Source organism: Oncorhynchus masou, chromosome 28, assembly GCF_036934945.1.
Source record: "Oncorhynchus masou masou isolate Uvic2021 chromosome 28, UVic_Omas_1.1, whole genome shotgun sequence".
Classification (NCBI taxonomy): Eukaryota; Metazoa; Chordata; class Actinopteri; order Salmoniformes; family Salmonidae; genus Oncorhynchus; species Oncorhynchus masou.
The window spans coordinates 48,173,859-48,188,143 of record NC_088239.1 but is presented as its reverse complement, the minus strand read 5'-3'; the positions used below and the strand labels follow the sequence as shown (position 1 = coordinate 48,188,143).

General features: G+C 43.0%; 3 protein-coding genes across 5 annotated transcripts; 1 reads left to right on the top strand and 2 right to left on the bottom strand.

Annotated features, from left to right (window-relative positions):
* Positions 1 to 470: 470 nt before the first annotated feature.
* Positions 471 to 1,345, bottom strand: LOC135517752 (heat shock protein 30-like). Its single transcript, XM_064942336.1, has one exon. It carries the CDS (start codon positions 1,252 to 1,254, stop codon positions 610 to 612), a length of 645 nt encoding a protein of 214 aa, XP_064798408.1. The 5' UTR covers positions 1,255 to 1,345; the 3' UTR covers positions 471 to 609.
* A 752-nt stretch (positions 1,346 to 2,097) lies between these two features.
* On the bottom strand, positions 2,098 to 3,107 carry LOC135517755 (heat shock protein 30). Its single transcript, XM_064942340.1, has one exon. It carries the CDS (start codon positions 3,017 to 3,019, stop codon positions 2,375 to 2,377), a length of 645 nt encoding a protein of 214 aa, XP_064798412.1. The 5' UTR covers positions 3,020 to 3,107; the 3' UTR covers positions 2,098 to 2,374.
* A 1,037-nt stretch (positions 3,108 to 4,144) lies between these two features.
* On the top strand, positions 4,145 to 13,928 carry carm1l (coactivator-associated arginine methyltransferase 1, like). 3 transcript variants are annotated; one of them, XR_010452080.1, is made up of 14 exons: positions 4,145 to 4,370; positions 5,648 to 5,773; positions 5,877 to 5,986; positions 6,081 to 6,185; positions 6,299 to 6,409; positions 9,110 to 9,287; positions 9,394 to 9,484; positions 12,077 to 12,158; positions 12,265 to 12,350; positions 12,500 to 12,589; positions 12,715 to 12,852; positions 12,961 to 13,050; positions 13,293 to 13,403; positions 13,536 to 13,928. XR_010452080.1 is itself a non-coding variant. In XM_064942334.1 (13 exons), the coding sequence occupies exons 1-13, from the start codon at positions 4,199 to 4,201 to the stop codon at positions 13,543 to 13,545; spliced, it is 1,389 nt and encodes a 462-aa protein (XP_064798406.1). In that variant the 5' UTR covers positions 4,145 to 4,198; the 3' UTR covers positions 13,546 to 13,928. The 3 variants fall into 3 exon arrangements, 2 of the variants coding, with proteins under 2 accessions (XP_064798406.1, XP_064798407.1); XM_064942334.1 differs by lacking the exon at positions 13,293 to 13,403; XM_064942335.1 differs by lacking the exons at positions 13,293 to 13,403; positions 13,536 to 13,928 and having other exon boundaries at positions 12,961 to 13,054.
* Positions 13,929 to 14,285: the final 357 nt, after the last annotated feature.

The following is a 14,285-nucleotide window of genomic DNA, read 5'->3' as shown; positions in this document are numbered from 1 at the left end:
CACGGAGAAATCATATTTTGAATAAAAGAAATGCAGATTGTACAGCGTTATGAAATTGGTCATGTGTCAATTTTATGTTATAATATTGTTGAAAGTTGAAAAGAAAATTGTCTGGCATTATGTTTGTCATATATTTACATCTGTTTTTAAATAACTAAAAACGGTATTTTCTAGTTGTGGAAACTTTTCACTCACATTCAATGATCTAAAACAGGACACTTGCTCAAAAAGGTCTACATTGCAAATCCTGACAAGTCCACGTGACATTTGTTTTCAGGCGTCAGGTTTATAAACATGTCATAAACATGTTAGAATCAGAACATTTTCAGGAGAGCTTTTTGAAAATTGAATTTATTGAAAATGATAGTTGAAAAATTTCAGGCCAGTGAGCCTTTTGGAAAGTTAACTTTTCATGTGAGATAATGGTCATTATGTTGATATCCATTGAAGAGATCATAACAACTGCAAAATTCTGATGTTTTTTATATTTTATTGATTAAATTAAAAAGCATATCATATTGATTGTTACAAGATATGATACGTACATGCATACAGTCTCAAAACATACAAAATATGTATTAGAAAATGTTTCATCCAGTGAAATTAAAATCAGTCCTCATGTGAAACGCTGTTCTCTTGTTTCTTCTGTGTGTCGGTGATGCTTCCCTCTGTCTTTGACAGGAATTGTGGGGTTTCCACATCCAGGCTACAGTTGATGGGAACCACTCTCTCTGCCACCTCCTCCTCACCAGATAATGGATTCTTTGGTGCCTGAATGTGGAGCTTCCCATCATGAGCCAGGGAGCAGGTGACTGTCTCAGGATTCACCCCTTCAGGCAGATATAACTCTTGTCTGAACTCTTGGCATCTGTAAGAGTAGGAGCCTTCCCCATCACCCAGCTTCTTCTCTGTTTTCCCACTGACTTTCAGCTTCCTGCCCACCTGCTTGACAGACAGCTCCTCTGGGGAAAAGTCTTTAGTGTCCAGTGTCAGGGCAAAGCCCTCTCCCTCTTTATCCAGCGTGTAGGAGACTGGTTGGATGGTCAAAGAGGATGGGACATTGTCCAACTCTTCAACGATGTGCTGCTGGAGCTTTGCCATCAGATCCAGACTGCTCTTGACTTCTAGCAGGTTTCTCTGCAGTAGATCCCGCTGGCTGAGAAGAGGTCGGACCTCTGGCCATAGACTGCGCACAGGCCAGTAGAAGTCCATCAATGGGCTGAGGGAAGACTGGAATCCTCGGGAACACAGCATCTTCAGTCAATGTTGAGTGTTGAGTCTTGTGTGTTCAGTGTTGGATGTATTGGTTTCTGTCTCGGCATGGGGAGTTTCACAGCTTTTATATGCTGACACTTGGAGCTCCAGTGTCTTCAGGAACGTTCCTGTCATTGCCACAGTTCTCCACTGGGTGACACACTGCAGGGAAGTGGTGACGTCACTCCAGCCAGCTTCTAAATCAGGTAGTTGAGTAACAAGCTGGATGGAGTCCACAGTCCTGAGATATTAGTGGTGCTGTACTTAAAGCAGGTCACCTATTATTGGTTTCACTGATGAATGATTCACTTAACTTCAATATATTTATGACTTTTAAAAGTATTTTGAACCATATTGCTTTTGACATTTACAGTATTGATGGATGATTAGCAATGCATATTCTGTAACATGCAATAGTATCAGCAAAGTCAAACAAAGTTGCACAAAAGATCACAAGCTACGTTTTAAAGAGTTTTCACCACAGGTGTCATTGCAAGAAAGGTCCAAATGTATTTGAACACATTCTAAAATAATCCACGGAGAAATCATATTTTGAATAAAAGAAATGCAGATTGTACAGCGTTATGAAATTGGTCATGTGTCAATTTTATGTTATAATATTGTTGAAAGTTGAAAAGAAAATTGTCTGGCATTATGTTTGTCATATATTTACATCTGTTTTTAAATAACTAAAAACGGTATTTTCTAGTTGTGGAAACTTTTCACTCACATTCAATGATCTAAAACATTGCAAATCCTGACAAGTCCACGTGACATTTGTTTTCAGGCGTCAGGTTTATAAACATGTCATAAACATGTTAGAATCAGAACATTTTCAGGAGAGCTTTTTGAAAATTGAATTTATTGAAAATGATAGTTGAAAAATTTCAGGCCAGTGAGCCTTTTGGAAAGTTAACTTTTCATGTGAGATAATGGTCATTATGTTGATATCCATTGAAGAGATCATAACAACTGCAAAATTCTGATGTTTTTTATATTTTATTGATTAAATTAAAAAGGCATATCATATTGATTGTTACAAGATATGATACGTACATGCATACAGTCTCAAAACATAAAAAATATGTATTAGAAAATGTTTCATCCAGTGAAATTAAAATCAGTCCTCATGTGAAACGCTGTTCTCTTGTTTCTTCTGTGTGTCGGTGATGCTTCCCTCTGTCTTTGACAGGAATTGTGGGGTTTCCACATCCAGGCTACAGTTGATGGGAACCACTCTCTCTGCCACCTCCTCCTCACCAGATAATGGATTCTTTGGTGCCTGAATGTGGAGCTTCCCATCATGAGCCAGGGAGCAGGTGACTGTCTCAGGATTCACCCCTTCAGGCAGATATAACTCTTGTCTGAACTCTTGGCATCTGTAAGAGTAGGAGCCTTCCCCATCACCCAGCTTCTTCTCTGTTTTCCCACTGACTTTCAGCTTCCTGCCCACCTGCTTGACAGACAGCTCCTCTGGGGAAAAGTCTTTAGTGTCCAGTGTCAGGGCAAAGACCTCTCCATCTTTATCCTGCTTGTAGGAGACTGGTTGGATGGTCAAAGAGGATGGGACATTGTCCAACTCTTCATAGATGTGCTGCTGGAGCTTTGCCATCAGATCCAGACTGCTCTTGACTTCTAGCAGGTTTCTCTGCAGTAGATCCCGCTGGCTGAGAAGAGGTCGGACCTCTGGCCATAGACTGCGCACAGGCCAGTAGAAGTCCATCAATGGGCTGAGGGAAGACTGGAATCCTCGGGAACACAGCATCTTCAGTCAATGTTGAGTGTTGAGTCTTGTGTGTTCAGTGTTGGATGTATTGGTTTCTGTCTCGGCATGGGGAGTTTCACAGCTTTTATATGCTGACACTTGGAGCTCCAGTGTCTTCAGGAACGTTCCTGTCATTGCCACAGTTCTCCACTTGGTGACACACTGCAGGGAAGTGTTGACGTCACTCCAGCCAGCTTCTAAATCAGGTAGTTCAGTAACAAGCTGGATGGAGTCCACAGTCCTGAGATATTAGTGGTGCTGTACTTAAAGCAGGTCACCTATTATTGGTTTCACTGATGAATGATTAACTTAACTTTAATATATTTATGACTTTTAGAAGTATTTTGAACCATATTGCTTTTGACATTTACAGTATTGATGGATGATTAGCAATGCATATTCTGTAACGTGCAATTGTATCAGCAAAGTCGAACAAAGTTGCACCAAAGATCACAAGCTACGTTTTAAAGAGTTTTCACCACAGGTGTCATTGCAAGAAAGGTCCAAATGTAATTGAACAGGACCTTTCTTGTCATTGCCACAGTTCTCCACTAGGTGACACACTGCAGGGAAGTGGTGACGTCACTCCAGCTCACTTCTCAGTCAGGAAGTTCAGGACCAAGCCCAATTTACTCCACATTCGTCAGGACTTCGTCCTGCTGTGCTGCTATGTTTTCAATGATATCAATAGACTAAGCTGTCCTCTTTAGTGTCATTCAACATAGTTAAAAGTGAACAAAATAGAACATGAGTGAAAGTCAGTTTTAATCAAGTGAAAGTGTGTCTATTATTATGTTAGAAAAAGGTGTTTTCGCCCTAAATTTGGAAGTTATCCAAGCATTGATGATACAAATATGTATTTGCAGAATACTCAAATAAACTTTTATCTATTCAGATTCTTCAATGCCTTAGCCTAAATTGCTGAACTATATTAGCTACATCTAGCCATGGTTAATATATATATATATATATATATATATATATATATATGTGTGTGTGTGTGTGTGTGTGTGTATATGTATAAAAATAGATTGTAACTTCTCTTTTTGTTCACAGCATATTCCTGTACACAGTCTGTCCCCGCCCCTTGACTCCTGCCAGAGCTCCTTCCCCTCCCACCTCAACCAAACTCAGACACATCTACAGAACCTTACTACAGAAGTTACGACAGCTGCGACCATGGAGACCATGGAGAGGGGTTCAGAAGTGACCTGTTTTTCCATCAATCTGTTTACGGTGAATGAGGACCAGGTACAGGGAGAGATACAGGTGGCTAAACAGAGGCAACACCAAGGCCTTTCTCTACAGTTGAGCACAGGGCTGGATGAGACAGAGCTCACTATTCAGGATGGTAAGTACACATGCAAGAAAAAAGAACAAGCTAATATATCAAATTACAGTTTTTTTTTATCACACTAGCTCTTTCCATATGAGTACAACCAAGAAGAAATAGTGATGATGCTCTCTTTATTTCTGAATAAAATTGCCAATAGCTTTTTTTTTCTAAAGATTAAAAAAATAAATGTATTGCCCTCTCTCTGGTCTATGAGAAGTCCATGTATGTGTATGTGTGTGGAGTGTATGATATTTTCCTACAGTCTTTTACATGTGGCAATTGTACTTCTTTCTGTGTGGTCGCTGGACAGGCAGTGCTGAAAGGTCTGTGAAATTTACTACCCAGTTGTGTGCACCATGTGCGTGAGTGTGTGTGTGTGTGTGTGTGTGTGTGTGTGTGTGTGTGTGTGTGTGTGTGTGTGTGTGTGTGTGTGTGTGTGTGTGTGTGTGTGTGTGTGTGTGTGTGTGTGTGTGTGTGTGTGTGTGTGTGTGTGTGTGTGCGTGTGAAGTCAAATCAAATCTAATTCTATTTGTCACACGTGCAGTATAGGTGTAGACTTGATCGTGAAATGCTTACTGACGAGCCCTTTCCCAACAATGCAGAGTTAAAAAAGCAAATTAACAAATAAGAATAGAAAACACAACAAATAACAACAATGTAGCTCAATACAAGGAGTTCCTGCACCGAGTCAATGTGCAGCGGCACGAGGTAGTTGAGGTAACATGTACATGTCGGTAGGGGTAAAAACTAACCGATCAGGATAGATAATAGTACCAGCAGCGTATGTTGAGAGTGTGCATGTGCATGTGTGTGTATGTGTGTATGTGAGGCGTCAATGTGTGTGTGTGTGTGTGTGTGTGTGTGTGTGTGTGTGTGTGTGTGTGTGTGTGTGTGTGCGTGCGTGCGTGCGTGCGTGCGTGTCTGACTCCGTTGTTATGGAGTTGTACTGGACAGTATGTACCTAGACTGTGTTTTCCTATACTATACGGTACAGTGGGCCTTACCGCTACATCTCTCTGCCTGCTGGTGCACGGGATCAGATAGGGCCGCTACACATTAGTAGCCTCGTGCTGCCAGAGTATGCTGAAGGAAGGATTTCTTAGGTTAATGTCTGACATTGTTATTTATGGTTCCTTTACTGATACGTTTGCAAAAGGCCAAGAACAAATGAATGGACTTGGGGTAGATACCTCAGAGGAACAGCCCCCTTGATAATGGATGACACAGAATACAGAGATCTTGTATTTGGGTGTATTTGAATTAACTGTCTGTTGTGTTTTTTTATTTTGCAGGTGATGGGGTCTGTGTTTTCAAATTCACAGTCACCAGGGAAACAGACTGTTGTCGGGTGGGCACCCAATCTTTCCTCATAACCGTTGGCTGCCTGAGCGTTCTCTTGCAGTTCAGAACACAGAGTGGTAAGGGCACACATGAAACGACTCACGTTAGCTAAGGTGGGAGCCTCCTTAACACTGTCAAAAAGAGTTTTCAAGCATAAAGTTCGTTGTTTTCTGACCCCAGAGTTTCAGGAGTTCCACATACAGCTGAGAAGAGAAGAGAAGCCAGCAGAGAGGCAACAATCAGTGTTTGACCAGAGAACTGAAGACTCCTCAGCCCTGCAGTACTTCCAGGTAGTTGTACTGTAACCGTCAACCTCGGCCCTCAGAGAGACAAACTGGTGGTGTACTAGGTTGTGAATGAACCTCGTCCTCCCTTCTTCTGTAGTTTTATGGCTGTCTATCACAACAACAGAATATGCTGCAGGATTATTTGAGGACAGCCACGTATCAAAAGGCCATCCTGCTAAACGAGATGGACTTCAAGGACAAGGTAAGAGTGGAACCACATAACCAAAACCACACGTATCCATTGAACCTGATCATGTCTTACATATTGTCTGTTACTGCATGCGGATGTAATGTCTGGCTCCTTCCTGTACCCAGATAGTACTTGATGTTGGCAGTGGATCAGGGATCCTGTCTTTCTTCGCCATCCAGGCAGGAGCGAAGAGGGTATATGCTGTGGAGGCCAGCCCTGTAGCCAAATTTGCAGAGGTAAAGGCATCTCTTTTACCGTTCAACCTTACGGCCTACTCTGGCAGCATCTGATTGTTTTCCTATCAACCTTCCAGGAAATGTGAAAGCTCACGTTAAACGAGCATCCTTTTGCACTTTAACATGCGCTATCTGGCATTTTCAATCTATAGCACCAGAATCCTTAATAATTGCTCAAATGTGTGTGTTGTATGATGAATAGGTAGTTACTTCAGTAACGTCATTGGTCTGTTGAGATGATTGAACGTTCTATGCTGCTTTGATATCTGATTTATGTTTCTGCTGTTTTAGCAGCTTAAACCACTTACGCCTAGAATGAGAAGGAAAACCTTCCGGCTTTGACCAGTGAATAAAGTCATTGGTATTGCTTGGCCCGAAACACCCCGGGTAAAGATGATGAATCACTTATCACAGCCCTAATCACCTGTGTTGTCAACACATCTAGCTCAAACCTCATGGTGTCTACATGGAGCCAAGGACAAAGCCTTGATGAAAACCGCACAACCCTGGAAATGCTATCTCAGCGAAAGTCACACCTCCAGAACAGAACAGCCCCCATAAAACGGACCTCGTGCTTCACACACAGAGCATGACATTCTGAGGGTGTAATGATTTGAGGCAGCTCTTGGCCCAGAAACCAGCTTGAGGGTGAAGGAAACATATTTTCATGGATGGATGGCCTCTAGCTTAACAGTCAGGCATAGTTCTCCCTGTTCTATTTCTACTCTACTGGTGCTTGTTTCTAGACTGCAACCAGATGTGTCCCTTCATATTTCTTTCCTTCCACATTGCAGCTTATCTGCCAATAGCCGAACCGTAAACTCAGTTGGACAAAATGGTGGACCTCCATAATGTATTCCTGTTGGGGTGGTTGCATGGTCTCTCTGAGCAGGCTGAATCCCTATCATACTGTAGGCCTACACTGAGGTCTATATAAACAGTGTGAGCCAGAGCCTGGGACCACCCCTGTGGACGCCTGGCCAGCGTCAGTGTGCACGTGCATGTGCATGGGTCACTGCCTCACAAGAACGCTCCACAGGCCAAGGTCTGGATTAAACAGGAAGGGTGCTCTGCCACGGTGTGGGATGATGACCTACGCAGACAGCAAGAGAAAACCAACCAGTGTGGACAATGTCCTTTTGAAACAATATTATGAGGGGCTCCGTCACACTTCCAGTCAGAGGGCCTTGCCTGGCCAGCATGACCTGGTTTATGTTTTTAATACACCATATGCTTCAGTCTTGCAGTAATCGAAGACCCAGCAGTCTGTTCCTCTCACTCAGTGTGAATGGAGAGCATTTCCATGTAAAAGGACCCATGAGCACCAACATGTGAATTTCATAGGAGCATATCAAATTGTGTGTCAAATGAAAGCTAAGAGTCTATATTTGGGGGAAATGAAGGCACATATACATTTCTCTACCATTTGCCTTCCTAAAAATCTGGACTAACAAACTGATGGAAAGGGTTCTTAGACCACAACATCAACCAGTAAAAGGTATGATAAATATATCAGAACACAATGTTGAAGTAAAGACCCCTGCCAACTAATATCAATACTTATGTTTGGTTTTGGATAAATTATTTGCTTTGAGAAACTTTGTGCCTTGTGATTCCGTTACCAAAACCCCACATATCTTTAAGACATGTTTTAATGTCTCTCATGAGGAGGGACGATAGTGAAAGTTCACAGAAGTAACAAGTAAATGTAGACCTACCTATTAGTTACTGTGTAGTGTTTTTACTAATATCAAGTTTGTTATGAATTATTAAGTGATTAAAACTCTGAATTCTGTTACCAAATCGGAATTACTGCAATTGAATTGTCTACAATGGAAAATCATAGTAGTCACATATCACAGTTGGGTTCACCTGCTACTGTCCTCCCTTTCTCTGGCATTCTGTTATGTTCAGCTCACTACTGTTTTTAAAACAGTGTTAAAACAGTCTGGACAACCCCTCTCTCTCTCTCTCGCTCTCTCTCGCTCTCTCTCTCTCTCTCTCCAGTGAATGTCTCCTCTCCCGGATCTTAGTGAAACCTACCATGACACCTACCACCTACCCTCCTTCCATTTACTGTAACAAGCCTCCTCACCCACTGAGCAGACGTGGTCCACATAGAAAACTGAGGGAGATTTTACCGTAATTCTGTGGCCAAATTTAGCATCTGCACAGTTCTGCCAGTAAATGTGTTTTTGTGAAATGTTCTGTGCAAATTGTTCAAAGTAGTTATTGTGCACAAAGTTGTATGGTTTGATAACTGTTTAAATCAATTGTTTTGTTTGGCATACATTTTAAAGTGAAAAATCAGAATTCCGTTACCATGGAATTGCCCTGGAGCAGCAGCCCAGCAGCTCTGGCATCATTAAAGTAGAACTCCCTGTTTACACAGCAGGGAAGTGTAATGTACCAGAGCACTTCATGGGAGAGTTTGCATGCACGAGGGTTTACCAAAACACAATTTGTCAACAGCTAATTATTTCTCGCTAATTTTAGACAGCAGATGAATGCAATTTCAGGTGAAGAAACAAGCTACAAACACCCTTGATCCAAGACATCTGCTCTCAAATGTACTACACAGGATGTCATCATCAAAGCCTCAGACGTGCAGTGGTGCATCAGTAAGATCGGACCCTGTCTGACTCAAAAAACAAATGTCATATTTGGGGGGGACAGCAATGTTTTGTGTTTTCCCTTCAGATGCTTGTGAAGAGCAATAGTCTGTCAGATAGGATCATAGTCCTGGCTGGAAAGATTGAGGAGGTGTCGTGCCCTGAGCAGGTGGACGTGATCATCTCAGAGCCCATTGGCTACATGCTTCTGAACGAGAGGATGCTGGAGAGCTACCTCCACTCCAGGAAGTGGCTTAAACCCAAGGGTCAGTTGAATTCCAAACAGAGGCTATTTTCCATGCTGTGATTGATCTGTTGATAGTTTTGTTCAGCTAATGTTACACAAAACATGTCTCTCTTCTACCTATTCAGGTATGATGTTCCCAACCTGTAGTGACATGCACCTCGCTCCCTTCACTGACGAGCAGCTCTACATCGAGCACTATGGACGCTCTAGCTTCTGGTGAGAGAATTAACACAACGTTTCAGAATCTGTTGCGTGTCATTCCGGCACCACAAGGTGGAGGCTGAACTCAAATAAACGTTCTTATTAGTTTTGTATTCTGGATTAGTGCTGCTTTCCATAGGGGGTTTCACAGTTGGCATCAGTGCTAACTTAACTCGTACTTAACTGTGACAGCGGTGTGTGTGTGGCTGCCATGAAAACACAGTGAACTGCTGTATGGGATGAGCTCATAGTGCTCTCCTCCCCCCTCTCTCCTCTCCTTCTGGGAAGAAGCAGAGCAGGGCAGAGCAGGATGCCAGTGCGTTAACAGACCATGATTGACCCCGCCTCACACCCCCACAAAGCCTCTCAGTCTGGGCCTGGCCCTGCCTGACGCTCCCCTCCCCTCCATCTCCATGAGTCTCTGTGACTGTTTACAGCTGTGTCCATGAGGGTTTATTTGACATCCCCCCACAGAGGCCTGGGCAGGCTGTGGGGCTACGCAACATGCCAGGAGGCTAATCGGCCCCCCACCCACCCGCAGCTCCAGGTCCGACTGGCACTGGGCTGTGACCCCAGTCAAGCGGGTTTCCTGTCAACGTAAAACGCTCCAGTTCAGTCCAAACCTGACTCACACATACCCTCTCGAATCCCCTCTACTCAGATAACTGTCCTCACACTGCCAGTGGCAGAAGACACAGAGACATAGAGAGAAATGTAAAGAAAATATCTGCTGCTCAAATATTGTTGGTTAGAGATAGCGCAATATGTCTTTGCCTGTAGTTTTCCTCCCTCACTACACTCAACACATGACCGCAGATGCCATGCTTACATGGAGATACCGGATAGATGTTGCAATGCTCCTCTGTGAACCCTCTGCCTTCCCTCTCACTTACACACCTACACTTCATGACCAAAAGTATGTGGACATCTGCTAGTCGAACATCTCATTCCAAAATCTTTGGCATTAATATGGGTTTGCCCCCCCCCTTGCTGCTATAACTGCCTCCACTCTTCTGGGAAGGTTTTCCACTAGATGTTGGAACATTGCTGCGGGGACTTGCTTCCATTCAGCCACGAGCATTAGTGAGGTCGGGCACTGATTTTGGGCGATTAGGCCTGACTTGCAGTCGGCATTCTAATTCATCCCAAAGGTGTTCGATGGGGTTGAGGTCAGGGCTCTGTGCAGGCCAGTCAAGTTCTTCCATGCCGATCTCAACAAACGATTTCTGTATGGACCTCACTTTGTGCACAGGGGCATTGTCATGCTGTAACAGGAAATGGCCTTTCCCAAACTGTTGCCACAAAGTTGGAATCATAGAATTGTCTTGAATTTCATTGTGTACTGTAGCGTTTAGATTTCCCTTCACTGGAACTAAGGGTGCATAGCCCGGACCATGAAAAACAGCCCCAGATCATTTTTCCTCATCCACCAAACTTTACAGTTAGCACTATGCATTTGGGCAGGTAGGGTTCTCCTAGTGTCCGCCAGATGACTACCAGATGATGTAGCGCTATTCATCACTCCAGATAACATGTTTCCACTGCTCCAGAGTCCAATGGCGGCAAGCTTTACACCACTTAAGCCGACGCTTGGCATTACGCATGGTAATCTTAGGCTTGTATGCGGCTGCTCGGCCATGGAAACCTATTTCTTGAAGCTCCTGAAGAACAGTTGTTGTGCTGACGTTGCTTCCAGAGGACGTTTCGAACCCAGTAATGAGTGTTGCAACCTAGGACAGATGATTTTTACATGCTACGCACTTCAGCACTCGGCGGTCCTGTTCTGTGAGCTTGTGTGGCCTACCACCACACGGCTGAACCGTTGTTGCTCCTAGACGTTTCCACTTCACAATAACAGCATTACAGTTGACCCGGGGCAGCTCTAGCAGGGCAGACATTTGACGAACTGACTTGTTGGAAAGATGGCATCCTATGATGATGCCACATTGAAAGTCACCGAGCTCTTCGGTAAGGCCATTCTACTGCCAATGTTTGTCTATGGAGATTGCATGGCTGTGTGCTCGATTTTATACACCTGTCAGCAAAATGTGGCTGAAATAGGCGAATACACTCATTTTAAGGAGAGTCCACATACTTTTGAGGTTATATTGTATATCACCCGCACCAGTTCACTAGTGCTGACAGCATCCTCACCCAAGCTTGAACATACTGAAAAGGTTATTCGTGATAATCTAATGCACTTCATCTCACACACATCTTGTGTTTCACATGCAAGTCTTTTACACCACCCATTTATAACAATACGGGACCAAAGACACTTCACCAAGATGGGACGTGCAATGAAATCAACGGTGTCATATATACACTTCACTTTTCCCCTTGAAGCTGTATAATGTCACAAGATAGTGGTCTGCATGCCTTTTCCAGCAAGAGGGCTATGGTGTAGTGTCAGTCTTTGATCCACTACTATGAGGGGATGACAAGCCTTTTCAGTTTTTAGGAATGCAGAAATCATTCTTAGCCTGGTGCTCATACATTTTACAGCATGAATTTCAGTTGTGTCTGCCTGGACAAGTTAGACTTAAGTGCAGAATCTTCTGATCTAATACATTATGTGCCTTGTTGTTCTGCCACACTCCGTTGCAGGCACCAGACCTGTTTCTATGGGGTTAACCTGAGTGGTCTTCACAGTTCTGCAGTTGATGAGTTTTTCAAACAGCCCATAGTTGTGAGTACCTCGGGTTCAATGAGGCTATAATTGCGTTCATGCTGATATATACTGTGAAATAATACAAAGATGTTCAATTTGCCTCATTGTCCTCATTTTGTTGTAGGACACATTTGAGATGTCGATTCTAATGGCAAAATCTGTCAAGCACTGCATCAATTTCATGGAGGCTAAAGAAGAGGACTTACACAGGTGATTGTCTAAGTCCTTTTTCAACAACAAAACAAATGTAATTGCGCAGCTCTTATTATGAGCTATGAAACTATTGGCAGATATGAGAAAATCTGCGATAATGACAGAATGTCGCTGTAATAAACATTCCATTTCACTATGTCTTGCAGGATGGAGATTCCATTTGTGTTTAAACTGCTCCAGTCTGGACTGATCCATGGGCTGGCCTTCTGGTTTGACGTAGCATTTATAGGATCCAAGTAAGACCGCTTGAAGTGATGTTTTTCAATGATTTTCATTGTTAAACAAAACAAACAAGTGTTGTCTCAGGCTCCAGGGGGTACAGTAGATATACTCTGTTCATTTGAGTCCTTTCTCTCTGCAGGATGACAGTGTGGTTGTCCACTGCTCCTAGTGAACCTCTGACTCACTGGTACCAGGTCCGCTGTCTCTTCCAGACCCCTCTGTTTGGCAAGGTGGGACAGACTCTGTCCGGATCTGTCCAGTTCATAGCCAACACAAGGTAAGCCGGAGAAGGACAGTGTCTGTACTATAGAAATGGAATGTGGGAAATGGAAACAATATTATACAGAGATTATATTGGTTGCTTTTTGCTCTTCATCTCTACCAGGCAGAGCTACGACATTCACATCACAGCAGTCGTTGATCAGTCAGGCTTCAAATCTGGCAACAGTTTGGATCTAAAGAACCCTTTCTTCAGGTGAGCAGCTGCTGTTTGGTTCAACAGTGAGATTCAATGATGTCTTATTCTTCTATGTATGCAGATGTCTATAATGTTGGTCCATACCAGGTCCATAGCAGAAACTTAAATTCTCTTCATATCCTTTCAATTAATACAGCTTTTGGTAGAAGCGAGTAGATATGGTAGTATTGCTATTTCCTACTTGCCTAATGTGCTCTGTAGTGTGCCTGGACTACACCTCTGTCTGTCTGCCTGTTTAGGGTACACAGTTGGCTGCTGGTGTAAGAACCTCCAGACAATGCAGGAGCAAAGAGTGTGGACAGACCCTTTACAGAGTAGAGTGTGGCACAAGCCCCGGGACTATAGGCTAGGTAAAGTACACCTGAACTGCCCTGCGGGGTCAGTAGTGTAGTCCATTACATATCCCCTTTGTAGGAAAGTGCATAGTTCTAACAGGAGTTTGACTTTGTTTGTTTAGCGAAACATGCATTTTCTTTCCAAAGGTATGCCTGAAGTGATGATCACCAATCAAGTTCCAGGAGCCTTCATGTCCTTCGCTATAAAACTGTCCATGAAAGAACTTTGAATGTACATGAATATGTTTTTATTTTGCATAAACGCCGGCATTTCATGCATTATAGTGTACAGGGACATCAAGTGGATCTACAATAGTTATGCACTAAGAGAGATACACGTGTATGTATTGTAAACCTGTAATACAAAACCAATAAACTTGTGTTATCCGTAACAATAACCTCTCATTACTTCTCTAACCAACACATATCTGGTTCCATTTCGGTCCCTGGCTCGTTAGCTCTTACTTGGATTTGAAAATCATTGATTTGAAGGGACAGGTGGAAACAACATGCTGGTGACGAGTGACTTTCTTGGGCTATTCAGGGGATAGATTGAGCCATGACTATACGTGATTTAGGCTACTTAATTACTACAGTAAGTGTCAGTTTTTATCTGTATACACATAGATATCATAAATGTAATATAATGATTTATCAGGTACCGGGTCATGTCTAGATGGATAACAGCTAGCTTTTGGCAAATTTACGCCGTTTTTGAAATTGTTTTGCATTTTACCTAACCCTAACCTTAACCTAATTCTCATAACCGGCTACGTTAATTAATCCTAACTTGCTGTGTAAATACTGCAAAACCTGATACGAAAAGTAAATTTTGACAAAGCTGTTCGACGTGTTAGTGTGGGAACGTCTCAAGTATCCCGGATTGCACTAACCACC